Raw genomic sequence first — 18,550 nt, 5'->3', positions numbered from 1 at the left:
TTGGAAATGAACTTCCACGTCTCGTAGTGACACTTCTTGATAGCTCTCATACCATTACCTCTGTGATGATGGATAATCATTGGTTTTAGCTCCATGAAACGAAACTCGAATGTAAGCAAGAAAGCGGCGGAAAGTGAGCCGCCCGGATTCATTTTACCATTAAGATCCTTGGATAAGCTAAGTCGATGAGCATTCCAGAGTCCAGAAGCATCCCGCGTTGCTAGGGTTCTCGCCCTCCTTTATATGTGAGACATTTCTCTTGGCAATCTTTGAGAAAAGGTCGTATCTTGACCCCAGGTTAGGATATGAGAGACTTTGACAACGGCAGAGCAACGGCCTACGAAAAGCGTCACCTGGGATACTAGACAATTCATATCAGAAGAGAAGCAAAGTCGAAAATTATTGAATGTGATTATGCTGTATGTTACTCTGCTGCATGTCCCCCTTGGTTTCCTTGACCAAGCAGAGTCCAGGAATACTGCCATGCAGAAGTGGAATCATGTGCATGCTCTGCTATCGACATTATTGAACCTAAACGACACATCTCCCGAATCTTACCTACCAACGGCACTTGAAATGATCATCTAGGACTGCAGAGGCTCGAGGAAAGAAATCTTCATCTTAGCTGCAATCGACATGGAAAACGATTTCACCTTGGTGATCGTGTTGCCAACGTCATTCAAGAGTCAAATGCGTTTCCTTCTCCGGTGGTCAGGTATCAGAGTACCAAAGTATCAAAGGAATCCGATCCCAAATAACAAAAGAGTTCACCCGCCCGGGTGCTGAACTGGGGACTGCGTCTCTTGGTGCTCATGCTGGGATCGTATACGGACTCGAACTCGTAGCCTGTCGTCGAGCAGGCTGTTGGCGTCATTTAATTGTTGATCATGATACACTCCACCACCCAGCCAGTTTGACCTGACCCCCGACCTAGACGGCGCCTGCTGGCTGGTGATCGGAATGGAATTGACGGGACCTATATGAGCTTGCCCTCGTGGTGTATTCATTCATCTGGAAGTTGTGTTCATTCCAGGGTTGAGGGCGCCACGCTTTCCCACACTCGTCGCCCCAGAACTCTACCTGCCATTGACTACAGTTCCCTACACTCCTTACTTACCTAAAATACCTTCTACCTTAGTTTTCATGGTTTCAGTGATCATGATAGAAGCCCGGCTTGGGTGAAGGCACAGTCACCGGGGTGGCTTCGGCTTCAGCTGGTAACTCACCATCAGCCGCTTTCCATTCAGAACGACCACCCAATCAGAGTGTTGGAATGAGAGGTGAATACCTGACGAGAGCTTCAAATAAGGTAAAGGAAAACGTGTAGTATGGCATATATACAGCGAATGAGTTTCGCGCATTGATCTTTTTCGTCGGCATAGCTCCAATGGGAGTTTGAAGACTCGCTCCGTTCCTTTTCCCCTGTGAGCACTTTGCTCAACCATGATCGCAACTACCTTTACCTTCTTAGCTCCTAGACTACATACAGCATCCTTCTTCCTGTCAACCTTCCTTGCAGGTGCAGAATATTTCTTCCTCCCCGGAGAGATATGGCTTCACACGAGCAGCACACCGGCCGCAAGAGCAATGACTGCGGCGGCGCGAATGTTTTCTGAAATGGGATTCCCGGCGTTCGGCGGTGCAGCAGCCGAAGTAGGGCTAGCTGTTCCTGTCCCCGTTGGAGAGGAAGTCGAGGAGTCCGGCAGGGCATTGGTGGACATGACGCGGTCCAAGATGTGGATGAGTCCGTTGTTGGTTCTGTCACGGAGTATCAGTTCTTTTGGCCTAGTTGTAGCTTCGGGTCTGGCAGTCAAATGACTTTGTACTACTTACAGGACATTGGGGCTGATGACTTTTGCGTCGTTGAACCAGATCTCGTTATCCTTGACGGTGACGCGGACAGTTACATTAGCCATGGAGGTGAACTCCTGACCATCCATGAGGAAGTCGCTGTAAGCCGCTTGAGGTAAAGTGTGGAAGCTTTTCCCAGGTTAGTCGGACGAAAGCTTCATTCCTACGTTATGGCTTGCAACTCACAGCAACGCGTTTTTGAGGTCTTCGTTTCCGAGAGAATTCTGAGGACTACCTGCCTCCTTGAAAGCTGCGGTGTTAGGCCCCAAGCACGTGATGTTGGCGGTATTATCAAGTTGCTTCCACAGCTTGATCTTGTCCAAGGCATCCCCGAGAGCCGATAATGAGCTTGACAGCTTCTTGATGGTAATAGAGCATATCGTCGGCGCTTCTAGAACACTTTGAAGCCATCAGCATAAGTTTCTTAATGCAGGCTCACAGCATTGACTTACACATCAACAGATTGGAAGTATCCGCCGTCCCATACCCCGTCGATCGACGTGAGCTCCGCAGTCTCACCAAGACCACCACGTAGGCTTGCGGTGTGATCATCGGAAGAAGTTGCTTGCCTGACTCTGATTTTGGTGGGATTTATGGTGCTCGGCGAAATAAAGAGTACTTGACCCTTAGCATCGTCGCCGTACTGATCGATCATGGCAGGGCCAGGCGTCCGAAGGTTGAAGAGCTCATCGCGAAGTTTAGTAGGGATTGTGATGCCCCTGGGCGCGCTGAAGTTCGAGGCCGTCAACGGAGCATCTAGAGTATGATATCGGAAGACGGTCAATAGTTGGCTCACGGGAAGCTGTGTGATTTCGCTAATGTTGGTCTGTTGAAGGAAGTTGGTGAACGCATCGTTGGTCGGCACTAGAAGGGTGACTTTGTTCTTAGTCCCGGCGGTTATGTTGCTTATGATGCTTGGATAGCTGTTGAGAATCCCGTTGAACGTGGAGAGATCGGCGTGGCTTGACAACGCAGTGCTAAGACTCTGCTGGGCCTGCCGCGAATGTATGGATGGATCAATAGCCAAAGCTAGCGGCGCAAGACTGATGACAGCGACAGCGAACTCTTGGATGGAGCGCATACTTGCAGTACAAACCCTGAGCGAGTGACTTATTCAAGACAAACGTAGAGCTCACGGGCTAGGAATCTCAGAGGTGGAGGAGGAGGAGTGCCATATAAGCAGTCGTCTTCTTGTTCCTCAGCCGCACAAGCCAGATGTATGGCTGAGCCTAGCTGAAAATAGTGTCCCTCCGGCTTCAGCGGCAGTGCAAGCACGTTGCCTGCATCGTTTCTGCCACAATGTAAGCCAGGCCAAGCCTGACAGCCGATTGGGAGGCTAGGGCGGCGGCTTACCATACCACAAGATAGACATTGAAGTGATATAGCGCCACAACAAAGACACTCGGGCTTGATGTGCGAGTCGCAAAGACAAAGGTCTCAAGATCCGGCCATGCTGATGAAGGGGCCGTCCCCTGCGGCCAGTGGCAGGCTCATGCAGCAATTATTCGTCAGGTCCAAGTTAGCACGTTGGTAGGCGATAGGGTTCGGGAGTTGATTTCAAATTCGTATTCGAAGTATTGAACTGTGGCTGTATACGCACCAAGCGGCACTAGAATATGTAGGGCTGACGGTTGGCGTGGAGAAGCTGATTCTTGTGGAGCTTCGAGGATTCTAAGGTTCATCTAAGCATCAAGTGAAAGGGGCGCTATAAAGCGTAGGATGCCTCCTTCGAATGTGTTCTCATGCTACGAAAAAGCTGCCAGTCCAATTTCAAAAGCGTGGGAAACTCCTCGACTAATCTATTTCTCTGTCGTTGGGGGTTCGTTACACGACGGGGGAGGTGCGTCGTCGAACAGATCAGCGTCTTTCCTACCACATGGGGACCTTCACAGTGAGATACAGGCAAGACCCTGCTTACACTAGCAAGCTTAAATTAATCCCTGCGTCGTAGCCTGCAGGAACCGAGTTGACGATGGAAGGAAGCTCGGAAAGTCGACCGGTGGCTGCCCCGAGCTTTTGGTGGTTGTAGCAGGTACGCGGTTGAAGGCGCCTTACGATCGATGACAGCAGCATCTCAGTCATTCGCTGCAGTTGCCTTCCCTTAGTCAGAGAGAAGCATCCTCGGAGTGGTCCCTTAGTCCTTCTTAACCCAAATGTCTCTGCAGCAGGTGCTGTTGGGGCATCGCCCTTGGTCGTGGAACAAGTCGTGACACTTTTAGAGGCCAACTTGTCATTTCGTTGGCGACTGGAGAAAGTGGTCCTAACAATAGTAGGTCGAGTCGTTCCTTCAGAGATAGCAGTTGCCATATGACATGTCACGAGTGATCCAACGATATGGAGGGCAAGATGAGGCAGAGATTGTCTGTCAGTCTTTGGACTGGCAGCCGCTCACTTCACCCATTGGTACCTCGCACGATGGTGCATAAGCACTTACTACTTTTGTCCCCGCAAAGGAAAGGACGGGAAGGTGAGGGTCCAACACCAAAGTACCTTGCCTCCTTATGGAGTCGACGATGTTTATGGACACTGCTCCTCTTGGCAAAAGGGAATGCCCTTCTGCCCGGCACCCCGGACGCCTTCGATAAGGTGTTGCTCCCCTGCCAAAAAGCCAAAAGGACAAGCATATTGGCCCCATACTTTCGCCCGAGCTTCCATCAGTTGAAGGTGTGGACAGTGCCATCCTTGTACAACTAGTCCATGTTCGGTCAGCTGCTCGAGCTGGTCCAACTCGGCGCGAAATCATCCTCAACTGTGACTGGACAATTTGCAGCATGTCTATTGGAGTGAATGAGGTGTTCAACTGTGCCGCAGTCCCAATTTCGGCGGGCGTGAGAGACTATCTGCTCTGGCAACATTCTCCTCCAAACAGACCTTGCCGTTAATGGCGCATGGGGGATGGTAATGACGGCAAAACGTATTTCTGCATGCCCCAAGGAAAACAAGGGTCACCGAAAGGGTAAGGTCAGAACACCAAAGTTCCAAATTTTGTACACTATATCCTACCCACGATGCCTTCCCCGTTTAACCTGGTACGACGCATGCGCTCTCGTGCCGATTTCTTCCCCCCCTTGATGCTAGACGAAGGCAGCCAAGGTCGGGTGAGTTGAGGTAAGGTACCTTAAGGTACGAACACCCAGATTGGCAAATATGGCAGTCACGGCAAGAAAGCACTTGTGATACAGGCAGCTAGCTGCCTAATCGTTGGACAATGCCCTTGTGTTCCTCTTCTTCTTAACCTCTTCCTCTCAATCCCCTCCCCGATCCATCTCTTCTTCTCCCATCCAACTACATTGTACACATCGTCAAAGTCTTCCATAACTGCATTCACCACTTACACCAGCAAGCCCCAAGTTCTTTTGGAATTCCCACATCCATTGCCATTGCATCTATCCTCTTCAAAACTTTCTTCGTTGCCAAACTCCTCACCACTACGCCACTTCGACCAGCTCGTCAAAGCACAAATCGCAACAAGATGAGACAGACAGCCATCATCGCTGGCCTCGCAGCCATTCTTCCATCTACCGCCCAGGCTTGGTCTATCCCAGCCCTTCTCGACAACCGCCAGACCAGCCGTCCCTACCAAGACGTTGTCTGCAAGCCTCAGACAGGTTCTGGTGCCCAGCTTCCCCCTTGCGTCCAGATTGAGAACATTGAGCTCGCCTGTCAACCCAATGGCACCAACCCCATCGACTATGAGGCACATGCTCAATGCATCTGCGGGGGTAGCTTCTTCGCCGAGAAGTTGGCCTGCGAGCGATGCCTCACTATTCACGGCCTCCGCAGCGAGCGAAACCTAGCATTCTACAGCGGCGTTCTTTCATCTGCCTCCAATGCCCTCTGCACAGGTACTCCCACTGCAGTTTTTGCCAGCATCTACTCCGGCATCGAGGCTGCTGCCACTCCCGTGACGACCGGAGCGACTGCCACAAGCGATCAAGCTCCCAGCAACACGGCTATTTCTCTCTACTATACCGCCAGCGGCCCTCAGGGACCTGGCACTATCACTGGCGCAGCTGCGAGTGCTACTGCTGTTGCTAGCCGCACGACGACGAGCCCTTCTACTGCTGCGACTGGCTCGGCTTCGGGAGCAACTAGCAGTTCATCTACCCGCGCTTCAACTGCCACCACCGGTACAGCTTCGGGTGCCGCGGCCACGAGCTCAACAGCTGGCAGTGGTGCGATGCCAACCTACGCTGCAGGTGGACTCTTGATGGGTGCTGCTGGTATTGCAGTTTTTGCAGGACTTTGAGAGTTCATTAAGAGGCAGTCTGGTGGCCATTGCGGGAGGAAGGACCGGCCTTTGAGAGATGTTTGGTGGTGGAAGTAATGATAACGTTCACTACTGTTCACGATTCAAGTACTAATGAGCATGGCATGAATGCACTTTTCCCGTCCCCTTTGATTGAGCTGTGACCATTACCATCCCTTGGATCGTATCACCAGGTGAGACGCCAAATCTACAAATCGGACTTTCTGACAACCAATACGGGAGTCGCGGCAACGACAGTGTTTTTGGGCGAGGGTGTCACTCGATGCTGAGGCGGAACCGACTGTATCTTCATAGTGTCATTGCCTTGCATACAATTTCTAAATGTTCCTTCCGAAAATCTCGTCCGAGCTAAGCTAATAGCTGGGTAATACTTGGGTAACGACGGACGTGGGTCAATGGGAGGTCGAGTCGATCCCCGATGCCATCATAACCCTCCAGGTTCTCACGCCAGTCCACCACACCCACAAACTCCCCACACCCGACTATCCATGCTGTCCTTCCTCCTCCACCGTCCGCAGCATATAAGTTGGATCCCAGACCCTCCATCCAAGGACCTAGGGGTATATCCCATCTTACACGCATCTCAACTCTGTTGAACACTTCGTACGTCCGAACTTACTCGGGCATGTGCTTGAAAGGCTTTGCCAAGTTCTCCTGGCAGAATGGCAGCTTGCCGACGGTCCAGATTTCGGTATCCTGAAAACGACCCATTAGCCACAGCATTCGTCTATGCGCCAGTCCGGGACGGAACCACGGCAATTGAGAGAGTATCTTCTATCGATACTAGGGGCAACCGCTCGACTTACTGGCTTCAGGTTCTTCTTAATCTCGGTATCGAGGGTACCCGCCTTGAGGGCGATGATCTCCGGGGCCGCATCGGGGTCGTGAGCAATTGGCGAGCCACACTCGGAGCAGAAGATGCGGTGAACGTCCTTGCCGGACGATCCCTTACCGGCCCAGCTCTTTGTAGGGCCGTTGATGGTGAGCTTATCCTTGGGAACAACAGCGACGAGGGCTAATCAGAGTTAGCAGGCAGTACACACCCACGTTACGAGCCGAAGGACCAAGTAAGCCGCTTCCATGCTACGATATCACTATTTGAGAAAACATGGGAGACCACGTACAATATGTCGAACCACTCTGGCGCTGGCAATCGTCGCAGTGGTCGTAGCCGGTGATGAGCGGGGCATCGACGTCCACCTTGTAGGTGACGGCCTTGCAGAGGCAGTGTCCTGTGAGAGGCATGTTGGATATGTGATTCAAAGTCGAAGAGGTACGTCGAAAAAGGTTCCGAGTTCTTCGAGAATAGCAACAGGTTCAAATTCGTTGAAAGACGGTGCAGTGCAGCAAAACTTCCAAGCGGACAAATATCAGATGGGAGCAAGCCCTTTTTGTTTCTGGCGATGGAGGGGGCGGGGTATCTGGTGGCGCATCAAGTTTTAGCTGGCGACCTCCGAACACCACTTGAGGCGCTGGCATATTTCCGACGACGTCACTTACCCTATTGAGGTACCAATCCTGGAGCCAAACCGGATGAGCGGGGAGGAGTGTCCGAAACCGTGGGATGGGAGTTTCCGATGGTGAATTGGCAGCGACCACGACTCAAGCTACGGTAATGAGACGTTGAGGAAAGACTTTCCGAAGATTGATGCTTGTGGCTTTTTACTTTGAGAGAGAAGACGATCAACAGCATTCTCGAGGGAAAATAACTTCCCTTTATACATCCGACGAGTCCTTCGCAAAGCTTCGAGACACCACCCCTTTCGTGGCGGTAGACTTGGGCTCGTTCGGAGCCGGGACATTGAGCACAACCCAACCCTGGAAACAAGACTTTGGACAACTTTGGAAAGCAGTGAGGAGAAGGGGTCCACCATTTCGAGAAACGTTTCTGTCAGCACTGCAGGCCACGGCGATCCTGAGTTCCTCGGCGTTTCTACTCGACCTGCGGGCAGCTTATCCTTGTTGCACCGTATATCAACGAGTGCCTGATGACATCCTTGCTCTCGAATTCGCTACATACCCGACAAAGTACAGCACAGCACAGCACAACGCTAGAATATACCGGGGCCCGGTCAGGATATGTTTACGGCGAGCGCTTTTCGACTCAATCTGTGGCACGACTGGACTATGCTAGTCAGGCGAGCATTGGATGTTGATGTCTCGAACTCGAACAGCTCGACCCCGCGGAGGGGCACGGAAGGGGGCGCTCAGAGCAGGTGAAGATCAAACCAATGCTCGGTTTTGCGCCAGCCACGGGCGTTGGGGTCCCTTGGAGAAAGGGCCCTTTCACCATCCAAATTTGTCATTAGAGCCCCTTCTCCATGACAAAAGGTACGTCTTTGAGATCCCTCGTTTGATAGAAGCTACGGTTTGCTGACGAGATGAGATCATTGCTTCGAGAAACACTGTACAGTCTTCTCGAACGCAGCCCTTAGCCGTCTGCCCTGGACCAGACGATTTGGAATTGTCGATGCGGGGCCCGCGTTAGTGCTGCTGCAGCTTGCCGGCACCTTAGCACGACACACCGGACGTTCATCCTCCTCAGCGGCAGCTCGACTAGAGGAAAGGAGAGTTGAGAGTTCTGTCAGTGTGAAGTGTCAAGCGTGTGCAGGTCGACCCCACTGTCCGGTTGGCATACGTGCATACCTCATACCTCCTGTGTAAGGTACTCCGTACTTGCCTGTCAGTCGCATGCCTAGCAGAGTGGTTCAACCAGCATTCTTTTGCAAATCATTGCGAATCGAGTAATGGCAACCACCAAATGCGGTGCGAGGCGCCTGTGGGTGAGCTTTGTTTGGTGAGTGTGACGTGACCCCGGTCCTCCTCTGAGTCCACTATTATCGAACACCTCCCCCCTCCACACCAGCTTCCCCCGGTCCCTCGGAAATCGGGGATCCAAATATGGGCGGGGAAAAGGGTGCCACCTTACGGGCAGCGTCCTGAATCACAGCCCAGTATTCCAGATGCCATTGACAAAACGTTGAATCAACGATTGAAACATGAGATGACTTTCGTCCGTCACGCTCGTCACACGAACCAGCTGATTTGACAGATTTTTGTTTTTCCTCTCTTCTTTTCCACGAACGCTGCTCCAACTTACATATTAGATGACATGCTGAGTAAGGGCACGAACGTATGCCGCGTGCTCAATTCTAGCATAGCGTCCCCTTACTTGGACCATGCAAGCTAACGGACGTGAGGTAAGGGAACCCCTCTTCCAGGTAAGGTACCGTATGCAAAAAAGATGCAATTCGGCGTCCACTGCCCGCCCGCCCCAACGAGGGCTAATCAGATTACCTGCCAATTGTGCTTTTTGGTTGGGGGGAACCACGGAAAAGAGAGAGAAGTATTTCAAATACCAGCTGTAACCATTGGACTGCTTTAGATCGCATGCGAAGATCCACAACTTTGGGGGATCTGCTTGCCAGCATCCATGACAGCGCAGCTCGATGTGTGGACGTGTGATGTCTTTGTGCAGTGGTGCTCATGATACGCCGGACTGCGGCAAGTAAATGATGAAATGTAGGTGAGCTGTCAACTTTATCTCGTCGGGCTTATCTGAGACGAAAAAAGATCTCCCCCAATGGCAGTGAGCCACGGAAGACAGCTCGTCACATATGCGGAGGGGGGGGAACCATCCGGGCGATGCAGATTATGAGCAGCTAGCTGTCTTGTTTGATCATCGGCGACATAGATTGGGAGGTTGAGATGGACTGGTCCAGCCAAAGGGGCATCGTCATCTATCTGGAGCAAGTTTGGGGAGTTGGTTTCTCCTGCTTGTTACATCTTAGCTCTTGTCTCCTTCTCTATGATTTTCCAATAGGCGCTCCTGATTGCGCGTTTTCTAGTAGGAGGAACACAACTGTGAGCCACATGCATGGCGCTTACTGAGGATCAGGTTACTCATTAACATCAATCTTTTCTCACAACCTCATGAGCGGAGCAACGGTCGACGACAAGACCCAAGCGACGCCCGCGCGCAGGATCAAGTGCTGCAAATCCAGGAGCTCCACGCTCCCCAGCGCCAGGCGGTCGGCGAGGAACGACCGTAGTACGAGCGACCTGTAAGCACTCCGCGTCTGCCTGTCCGTCTGCCCGAGGACGAAGCCGTCCATGGAAGAGATGCGGAAGTCGCGGATATCGACTTTTTGTACGCCGGCGCCGTCCCCTCGTCGTCCGTCCTTGCCGGTGGCCTCTGGATTCTTGGGGGCCGAGGTCAGCGGCCGCTCGATGCGGTCGGGTCTCTGCCGCAGGGCGCGGATGGCTCTGAAGTAGATGTAGTCTAGGACGTTTGTCGTCTTTAGGGGTGGCGCGGGTTTCTTGAGGATGAGTTTTGGGAGGACCTCTGGGTGCGAGATCCAGAGCGTGCCGTTATCTTGGAATTCGCAGCATATGGCCTCGAGGTCGTGGGCGTAGCGCACGAAGCGGGTGTAGAAGACGGGGGTGAGGACCTTGATGTCGAGGTGTTCTGCGCGTTTTGGGTTCTTTTTGGCGGCGGGCGAGAGCATCGTCTCGGTGGTGCCTCCTCCTCCTCCTCCTCCTCCTCCTCCTCCTCCTCCGGTGGTAGAGATTCCCGCGGGGATATACGTGACAGCGATGGCGGCCGTGGACTGCGCGACCAGGTGACGAAGGTACGCCCGGAAAACGGGCTCGAGCCGGCTCTCCGTCGCGTCGGCTTTCCGTCCGATGCTCTCCCTCAGGGGCTCCGGGCGAAACCAGACGTGCAGGCCCTTGCGGAGGGATAAGACGGCGGCTTCTTTGACGATGCGAGGGAAGGTGACGAAGCCTACCCACCACCAGCGGCAGAGGAAGATGAGTTTGGGGAGGAAGGTCATTGTGCCTGGATCGATGGCGGGGGCCGAGTTGAAGAGGCGGGCGACGATTTTGGGGTGGTTTTTGGAGGAGGAGAGGGTGATTGTGCTGTCGAGGGTGTAGGCGTAGTCGGTCCCTGCTCCGCCGGTGCCCGCGCCGGCGGCGGCAGTGCCGGGTGGAGGGAAGAAGTCTACTGCTGAGAGGGCGTAGGATCCCTTGCGGGAGTTGAAGGGGGAGACGTGGAAGTCTTTTGGCCAGGTTTTTGTCATCCTGACCTGCTGCTGCTGCGTCTTTTTGGCGGCGCCAGCAGGGGATTCTGCATCTGCTTCTCGTGAGACTGGCTCTGCGGTGCCTTTCTCGTCATCGAGACGCTGGCTGAGGGGTACGGTGTCCGTGGTGAGAAAGTACATCCTCCGCTCGTCAAAGGTGTTGTTCACCTCAAGCACCATGGCCGTCAGCTCCCCGTCTCTGGAATAGAGGTACCAAAAGGATACCGGGTTGAAGTGGTATCCTAGGAACCTAGCGGCGGTGACGAGGTATGCGTTGGGATACTGCGCTGGATCCGCGCCCTGTGTGTGAGTGTATGTGAGCCTTAACTTCGTTCCCGTGTGTCCGTGTACACGGAAATTCTCATAGCATGGGGGGTGTGTGTGTGTGTGTGTGAGAGAGAGAGAGAGAGAGAGAGAGAGAGAGAGACCCTTACCTGTGACGTGAGATACGCATCAAGCTTCCCCCTCAACCCGAGATGCCCATTCCCTCGCTCGAGATAATCCGCCGGATCCACGTGAAACCACGCCCTCCCCTCCGTCCGCGGCGCCAGCGAGAACCACGATAGCCACCAACCTGCCTTGTCAACGTCGCACGAGACCATGCCGGCGTAGTTGCCCTTCCACCCGACGGGGATGCCGACGACGAGGTACGAGTACACAAAGGCGTGTTTCTCGGGGAACGTCCGCCTGTGTGTCGTGGTGCAGGGTATCAAGAGCGGTTTCACGGCCGTCCTTGTCCATCTCGTCGTCGTCCCTGTTTCTGTGGTGGCGTTCAGGCCTAGGAGGAAGCGAGATATCTGCAGGAAGATGAAGCCCAGGAGGAAGCCCGGGAGGAGGAGGAGCTGGTTGCGGAGGGATTGTGGGGTGATGTAAGGGGAGAGGAGGCTTGCGAGGAGGTGGATGTTGCGGTAGGTTGTGAAGAGGAGGAGGAGGGCTGTGTCGAGGTAGGTTCCGAGGAGGGAGTAGTATGTGAAGCCTGCTAGGAGGGTCAAGGGCTGGAGGCCCGGGGCGGCGGCGGCGGCGGCGGCGGGCATGATGTTTGGCCTTTTGTGTGTTTTCTCCGCGCCGAGTTGGAGTTGCGCGAACGGGCCGGCCGTTGAGGTGCTGGAGGATTGCCGGGGCCGAGGCCGGTGATCACCACGCGTTTGGGAAGGATGCCGGCGGCCGGGTTGGTGGGAAATGTGCCCGGCAGTGTTATGATGATGAAGAAGTACTGTGTATTACTTTCATTATGAGGAGCTGGGATGGTTTGTGGGAAAACAATATGGTATTGTCTAAAAGCAGTTTTTGTCTCTCAGTCATGGATCACGAAAGCTTGGATATCATGGCGGTTGCCATATCGGGTCTTTCGGTGGAGGACGGTGCGGGTTGTGGGCCGATGGGCATGTTCGATGAGATCAAGACTCTCTCAGTGAATCCACCTCAAAGTGAGAACCAGGTTCCATGAGTGAGCTTAGTCATCCCGAGAGTCCCGGCTGGCGCCAGGTGCACAGTGTTTTGACCTGTCTTGAACAGCTTTCGAGAACCCAGACAGAGTTAATTGTTGCTGGGCATCATATTGAGTCATTGAGACTCATTGGAACCTGTGCTTAGAACGCATCTCGCTTACTTCCGGGCTACAGAGAGTATACTACCAATGCCAGAATATGACAAAGGCAGCCGTTGCTATTTGGTCAGGGTTTAGGTAGTACATGTGCGATGAAAGAACTGAGGAGGAAACGACGACTTACTTCCGTTAACTGCGATAAGTGACAACGGAAGGAACGATAATTTACTTCACGGAGGCCGCTCTTCTGGATTTGGACGGGCTGGCTTGCGTAGAACGACGACGGCGACGACGAGACCTTGAGACCTTGAGGGCCACGAGGGCCACGAGGGCATCGAATCTGATCTGATGTGTGGCGCAGTCAGGCAAAAATAGAGACCGGCCGGGGCAACCAGCGGGAAAAGACGCGGTAAGGCTCATAGGTAGGTACCTCAGTCGAGCGCTCAGCTGGAGGAACAGTTCTCGGCGACAGTGGAGGAGGGGGGAGGCTCTTCAGGTCGGCCACCCCGCCAATTTACAGCCCAGTCTGACAGTCCCGGTCTGGTGCTCTGCTGCTGCGGCGCGGCGTTAGGCACATGCAGGGATACCCGCCCCTCTTACCTCCGCCGGTTGACTCAGTTCGCTCAGTCCCTCGATTCCCCTCGACTCCCCTCCTCCCCCCTCCCCCCACCCGGGTTTTTTGTCATCTATGTCAGTCCATCGACTTCCATACGCTCACTACTCAGTGGTACATTTGCCGGCCAACCTACCAATCTGTCCCACGCACCAGCCACAAAGGCCAGCCGACTGTACATCAGGACCCTCTGTTCTCTTTGAACCGGCGCCTCCCAAAAACTGACGCAACGAAACCCTCTTTTATCTACCTGCCCTTCTTCCTTCCCTTCCCCCCTCCACCAACAAACCAACAGCAAAACCTCACGAGACCACATCACCAACACCCCGACGAACAGAACAAAACAGAAGGATACATAGTTTCCCTTCTGCAATCAATAACTCTCAACACTTCAACAACTCTCAACACTTCAACAACTCTTCACACATCAGACCGACCGCCCACAATGGATGACTGGGACACCGCCACCAAGATCGGCTCCAAGGCCCGCGGCGGAGGTGCGCAGAGAGAGACCGTCATCAAGGGAAAGAGCGCCCTCAATGCCGCTCAGCGCAGCGGTTCCGTCATTGGAACGGAGAAGAAGTACGCTGCTGGCAATGCTGTACGTTTACTTCCTGGACAGTTCCCCCTTTCCCTACGCAGAGACAAATGTCGCCAATGCCTTGAAAATCACGCTTGACATCATGAACCTCTGGCCAACCTCACCCCCTCCATTCTCCACAATTCTCAATCGATGACGGGAGATGGAGAGGAGAGAGAAGAAGACACTATTGAAACCACTGGTCCATCCAAAAGACCAACACTTGATTGAAAATCAAGAGATGCTAATTTCGCTCTTCCAACAGGCCACCAAGCCCGGCGTCGAAGGCCAGCGCCTCACCAAAGTCGACCGCTCCGACGACATCATCAAGCCCAACACGGTCGGCAAGGAGGTCGGCGACGCAATCTCCCAGACGCGCCAAAAGATGGAGCCCAAGATGACCCAAAAGGACCTCGCCACAAAGTGCAACACCACCCAGTCCATCGTCGCCGACTTTGAGCGCGGCAGCGCCACCCCCGACCAAAAGATCCTCTCCGCCATGGAGCGCGTCCTCAACATCAAGCTGCGCGGCGCCAACATTGGCGAGCCGCGCTTCGCCAAGAAGAAATGAGCGGGGGCACCATCTCTGATTTTTGATCCCAAATCACTTCTTCATTTGATACCACAACTCAGTGGGATTCGTCAACGATGTGAGGGAAGGGACGGGGAAACGAGAGAGAGCGTTCGTGCCCCCACCCTAACTTGCGCTGGGGAGTCTGGTCCTTTGGAAAGGGCGGAAAATGGTCGTATTGAACACAGAAAGCAAAATGACCCGGCTGGTTTGCATACAAATGCTCGAGAGGCTGGCTCTTTATGAAGGTTACGGTTCCTAGACGTTTTTACAGCACAATAGATGAGTTGGCGACTCCAGAGCTGACGATTACACTGATTCCATTATTCTGCATTTGTTGCAGTCTCTACATGTGTGTGTGCGACTGGTTGCACCTCATCGTGTAAGGTCTAAATACTGCCTCCTGCAAGTGAACCAGGCGCCCGCAACTCTCTCTTTGAATCTCGTCCCTCTGTGTGGTATCTTCCAAACTCCGTATGCAGAAAACACGCTATGCCATGCATCAATCCAACCGTTATAGCACACTTCACTCGATAACTTCCAACCACAGAAATCCCTCTATGCAAGAAGTCGGTTTACTCGCGCGGCAAGCTCCGCCTCGTACGGCTTGCGTCTCGTCTGGATGACGACATGCTCCTTTCCACCAACCGTGGCAACCCTCAACCATTCCGGTGCGACCTCCTTAGCAATCAGGCGTACCGCGTCGACACCTTCCTCCATGGGCATGGGGACGCGCAGAGAGTCCTTGAGCTTTTGCTGCAGAACAGGCATGGTGAAGGAAATGACCATCTGTCCGGCCGAATTGGACGACGACACGAGCATGGAAATGATGGCGGAGATGTCGCCGACACGCTGCAGCGCTCGCTTTCTCGCGATCTCAGGACCAGTGGGGAGCTGAATGTTGGCGTTGGCTTCCTCCTTGGCTCGGAGTCTGTCGAGGAGGGACATCTTGGTGCCATTGGGGTTGAGTGCCGGAAATTTGAATGCCTGGGCTTGTGCCTCCTTCTCCTTCTTCAGTAGGATGTCGCTCTTGATTCCTGACAGCGCGCGTTGGCCCTTGGCGAACAGGGGGTTTGCCGACATCGTCGTGTGACGAATGGTAATGTTGGACTTGGGCAGGTCGTTGAAGCTCAGGTTCTCGAAGCAGATGTCGAGATCTGACATCTCATCCATTGCGCGCTGGGAGCACATGATGTGGAGGTTCTTCTCGAATTGTTGGCAAAGCTCGTTCTCATCGATGCGGCTGGTGTTCTTAGTGAGGTCCATCTCGAGGCAGAGCTTGCCGCGACCATAGTCGGTAACGATAAAGGGCGAGCCGAGGGACCCATCCTCCTGGCCTTCTGTCTTTGTATCTTGGATGGCAATGCATCTCCGAATGTCGTCCACTGTGACTTTCCTCTTTCCCCATGTGCGGGCGACGTGAGGTGTGATGGAGCTGATATCAAGAGGTGCGTTGTTGTTTTGGTGCACAAGCTGAAGGGAAACAGTCTTGAGGATGGCACGTTGCAGGTCCAGGAGCTCCAGAAGTTCGGCAGGCAGCTGCTTCTTGACGACCTCCTCCTTGATCTCTGACTTTGTGGCATTGTGCTTCTTTGTTCGTTTGACCTTTTGGTTGGCTTTGCGCACTTCGGTCTTTGCTTGGGAGATGATGTCCGACTTGCGAGTCTTTCGGCGGGTGTCGGCGACTGGTGATGTTGTGCTCTTTCTTGTAGAAGCAGTAGTGGTGGTTGCGGTTGTTGGGATGACCTCAAGCTTGATGGGCACAGGCTTGTCCTTGGTATCTTTGAAGACTCGCTGACGCTTCATAGACTCGCGTATCGGGGCGTCGCTTCTCGCATCTCTTGGTGAAATGTCTTCGTCGATCGAACTTGACTTGCGCTTCTTGGAGGGTGTCGCTGCAGGCTGAGGGGGGAGAGCTCTTTCCGGGCTGGACTCGAGCTTGATCTCTGTCTTGACCTCCGTTTTGACGACTGGAAGAGAGGAGGGAAGTCCGATGAAGAAGACCTTCTTTGAGGCATCGTCTACAGGAGCAGGTTGTGTTTTTGAGAGTCGGCCGTACTTGCTGATAAGGTTGGTCGCTGGCGTAGCGACAGGCTTGACCTGCCGACGAGAAGCTGCACGAGCCATTGCGTCGAGATGTGCAAGTGCTGGTCGTCTAGGTGATGGGCAGAATGTAAATCCAGGCGTTCAAGAGCGATGCAGAGTACAAGCGGAAGTTGTAGTGTAGAAGACGAGAGAATTGGCAGGCGCAATTAAAAGTCTCGATTTGTGTAGAAGGTACAAATTAAAGTACTGAGAAGTCACGAAGAGTATGAAGAGGTTTTGTATATTGGAAGGAGAGTGGGGAGCGGAAATGATGGAGCAACGATGGCAGCAACGCGCCGGGCTAAGGGGGTCGCGGACCACCGACCGCGACAGACGCGTTTTTCGAAAGGAGCACACGATGCAGGCGGGAAGGAAGTCGCGTTAAGTGGTGGGGCGCGCTGGTGTTGATGGTCCGTGCGTTCTCAGTAGGCGAAACCTCGGCAATATTCCTCCACACTTTCCCAGCGGCCTGGGCAACGGAAGCTCTTCCCGTCGAGGTCCCCCCAAGAAAAGGGACGAAAAAAAAAGTTGAAGAAGGAAATAGGAGTCAATCTGGACAGAGATTCCGCCTGCCTTCCAAATTTGGGACAAGCATTGCGACCACTGTTTTGGGATTGCCTGCTTGTCCATGCTTGCCTCATATCTGTCTATAACGCGGGGATTAGGCTGTTCGAGCTGTTCCATTGCAAACATGGGACGGCCCTTCCCCCTGTCAACCGGCGAACCATTCGCAGGACGAGTCACAATCCCCGGGTATTTTAAAACGCAGCATATATATAGGCGAAGGCGGTTGCAGAAGAAAAAGTGTTATCAATGTCAATCCATAGCTAGAAAGACCAATTTCCTAGGTGCGCACAGAAAATGAGTACGCATTCTGAACGATGTATGGGGTGGAACGTTTGTCGTCTCCAACCATTATCGTTTTTTTGGTGGCTGCTTGCTGCCAATAATCCTTATGCAGACCAAGAAGAAGAAGAAGAAACCCATGATATGTGCCAGCCCTGCTTTTTTTGTGTAAACCCCATTCGCGAGCGATTCGAAAAAGAGTTTGCTCCGCGCCTATTTCGCCCCGTACTCCCATGATGTGTCCGTATGCTGATTGTACAAGTAAAGAGTAACCCCCGTGTCGAACAGTGGGCAGAAAGAATTCGTCCGTAGCTCTGGACGAGAACGTCTCATCGGCGGATCGATGAGTGCCAGTGGTCCGTAGCGAATGATACCGGGCTTGGTGGAGGAGGCGCCGGCACGCTGTAGTCGTTCTCTTGGATCATGTGTACAGGCGTTACCGGGCGGTGGGTAGTTGAGGCGAGAGTCGCGTTTAAACTTGTGTAGAGGTCCTGGCCCGTCATCAGGCGCAGATTCCTCCGTTGAGGAGGAATGGGAAGAGGCGAGGCGATCTGGCTGGCAGGCATTTTGATTGTTTGTGTCGCGGAAAAAAGGTGAAGACCTATCACGTAGGTGTTAGACGAAGAGTCTGGAGGTTGTTGTGTTGTCGACAGACTCCACGTACCGATGGTGATGGGTCTGTATCCGTACGGAGGAATCTGGGGAAGATACGGGGGTTATAAAGACAGCTGTGGATATGGTTGCTTGTTGAGAGGCGTTGTCGAGGCTGGAACTGGTGCCGAGACACAGTAGAGTGGAGTGATATTCCTTTAGACGGGGGAAGGTGTATGTAAGGTAGGTAGGCAGTGGGCGAGATGGAAGGCAGCGGGCGCAGTGAAAGTGCAGACGACGGAATATTTAAAGCTGAGAGCTCTATACGAGAATCGGCTGACAGACACACACACACACAGAGAGAGAGAGAGAGAGAGGGAGAGAAAAGACAGAGAGCAGAGAGAGAGAACGAAAAGGGTGCGACCGGGCGTTTGTGCGCGATCCGTAACAGAGATTTCACAATTCCTTTCCCTTGTGTCGTAAGTAGACCGAACACCCCCCGGGCTGGTCAAGTCG

General features: G+C 53.5%; 7 protein-coding genes across 7 annotated transcripts; 2 read left to right on the top strand and 5 right to left on the bottom strand.

Moving 5' to 3' along the window:
* Positions 1-1,318: 1,318 nt before the first annotated feature.
* On the bottom strand, positions 1,319-3,114 carry BDP55DRAFT_128867 (fasciclin domain-containing protein). Its single transcript, XM_060565493.1, has 4 exons — positions 2,304-3,114; positions 2,038-2,250; positions 1,834-1,980; positions 1,319-1,758 (listed from the first exon to the last, which is right to left on the bottom strand). Exons 1-4 carry the CDS (start codon positions 2,930-2,932, stop codon positions 1,557-1,559), a joined length of 1,191 nt encoding a protein of 396 aa, XP_060436124.1. The 5' UTR covers positions 2,933-3,114; the 3' UTR covers positions 1,319-1,556.
* A 2,209-nt stretch (positions 3,115-5,323) lies between these two features.
* Positions 5,324-6,100, top strand: BDP55DRAFT_722911 (uncharacterized protein; the record flags this gene model as incomplete). The annotated part of the gene is made up of 1 exon (XM_060578664.1): positions 5,324-6,100. The coding sequence occupies one exon, from the start codon at positions 5,324-5,326 to the stop codon at positions 6,098-6,100; it is 777 nt and encodes a 258-aa protein (XP_060436123.1).
* Positions 6,101-6,736: 636 nt separating this feature from the next.
* On the bottom strand, positions 6,737-7,366 carry BDP55DRAFT_722910 (glutathione-dependent formaldehyde-activating enzyme; the record flags this gene model as incomplete). Its single annotated transcript, XM_060578663.1, has 3 exons — positions 6,737-6,817; positions 6,928-7,136; positions 7,246-7,366. The coding sequence occupies 3 exons, from the start codon at positions 7,364-7,366 to the stop codon at positions 6,737-6,739; spliced, it is 411 nt and encodes a 136-aa protein (XP_060436122.1).
* A 2,662-nt stretch (positions 7,367-10,028) lies between these two features.
* On the bottom strand, positions 10,029-12,334 carry BDP55DRAFT_128778 (uncharacterized protein). Its single transcript, XM_060565492.1, has 2 exons — positions 11,637-12,334; positions 10,029-11,502 (listed from the first exon to the last, which is right to left on the bottom strand). Exons 1-2 carry the CDS (start codon positions 12,234-12,236, stop codon positions 10,045-10,047), a joined length of 2,058 nt encoding a protein of 685 aa, XP_060436121.1. The 5' UTR covers positions 12,237-12,334; the 3' UTR covers positions 10,029-10,044.
* Positions 12,335-13,429: 1,095 nt separating this feature from the next.
* Positions 13,430-13,791, bottom strand: BDP55DRAFT_642692 (uncharacterized protein). The gene has a single exon (XM_060573471.1). The coding sequence runs from the start codon at positions 13,675-13,677 to the stop codon at positions 13,435-13,437; it is 243 nt and encodes an 80-aa protein (XP_060436120.1). The 5' UTR covers positions 13,678-13,791; the 3' UTR covers positions 13,430-13,434.
* BDP55DRAFT_642691 (multi protein-bridging factor 1) lies at positions 13,430-14,697 on the top strand. The gene is given in 4 exon segments (XM_060573470.1): positions 13,430-13,761; positions 13,780-13,962; positions 14,207-14,514; positions 14,614-14,697. The coding sequence occupies 2 exon segments, from the start codon at positions 13,807-13,809 to the stop codon at positions 14,510-14,512; spliced, it is 462 nt and encodes a 153-aa protein (XP_060436119.1). The 5' UTR covers positions 13,430-13,761; positions 13,780-13,806; the 3' UTR covers positions 14,513-14,514; positions 14,614-14,697.
* Positions 14,698-14,747: 50 nt separating this feature from the next.
* Positions 14,748-16,947, bottom strand: BDP55DRAFT_642685 (uncharacterized protein). The gene has a single exon (XM_060573469.1). The coding sequence runs from the start codon at positions 16,637-16,639 to the stop codon at positions 15,071-15,073; it is 1,569 nt and encodes a 522-aa protein (XP_060436118.1). The 5' UTR covers positions 16,640-16,947; the 3' UTR covers positions 14,748-15,070.
* Positions 16,948-18,550: the final 1,603 nt, after the last annotated feature.

Source organism: Colletotrichum godetiae, assembly GCF_030913485.1.
Source record: "Colletotrichum godetiae strain CBS 193.32 chromosome Unknown BDP55scaffold_2, whole genome shotgun sequence".
Taxonomy (NCBI): domain Eukaryota; kingdom Fungi; phylum Ascomycota; class Sordariomycetes; order Glomerellales; family Glomerellaceae; genus Colletotrichum; species Colletotrichum godetiae.
This window is presented reverse-complemented; position numbering and strand designations above follow the sequence as displayed.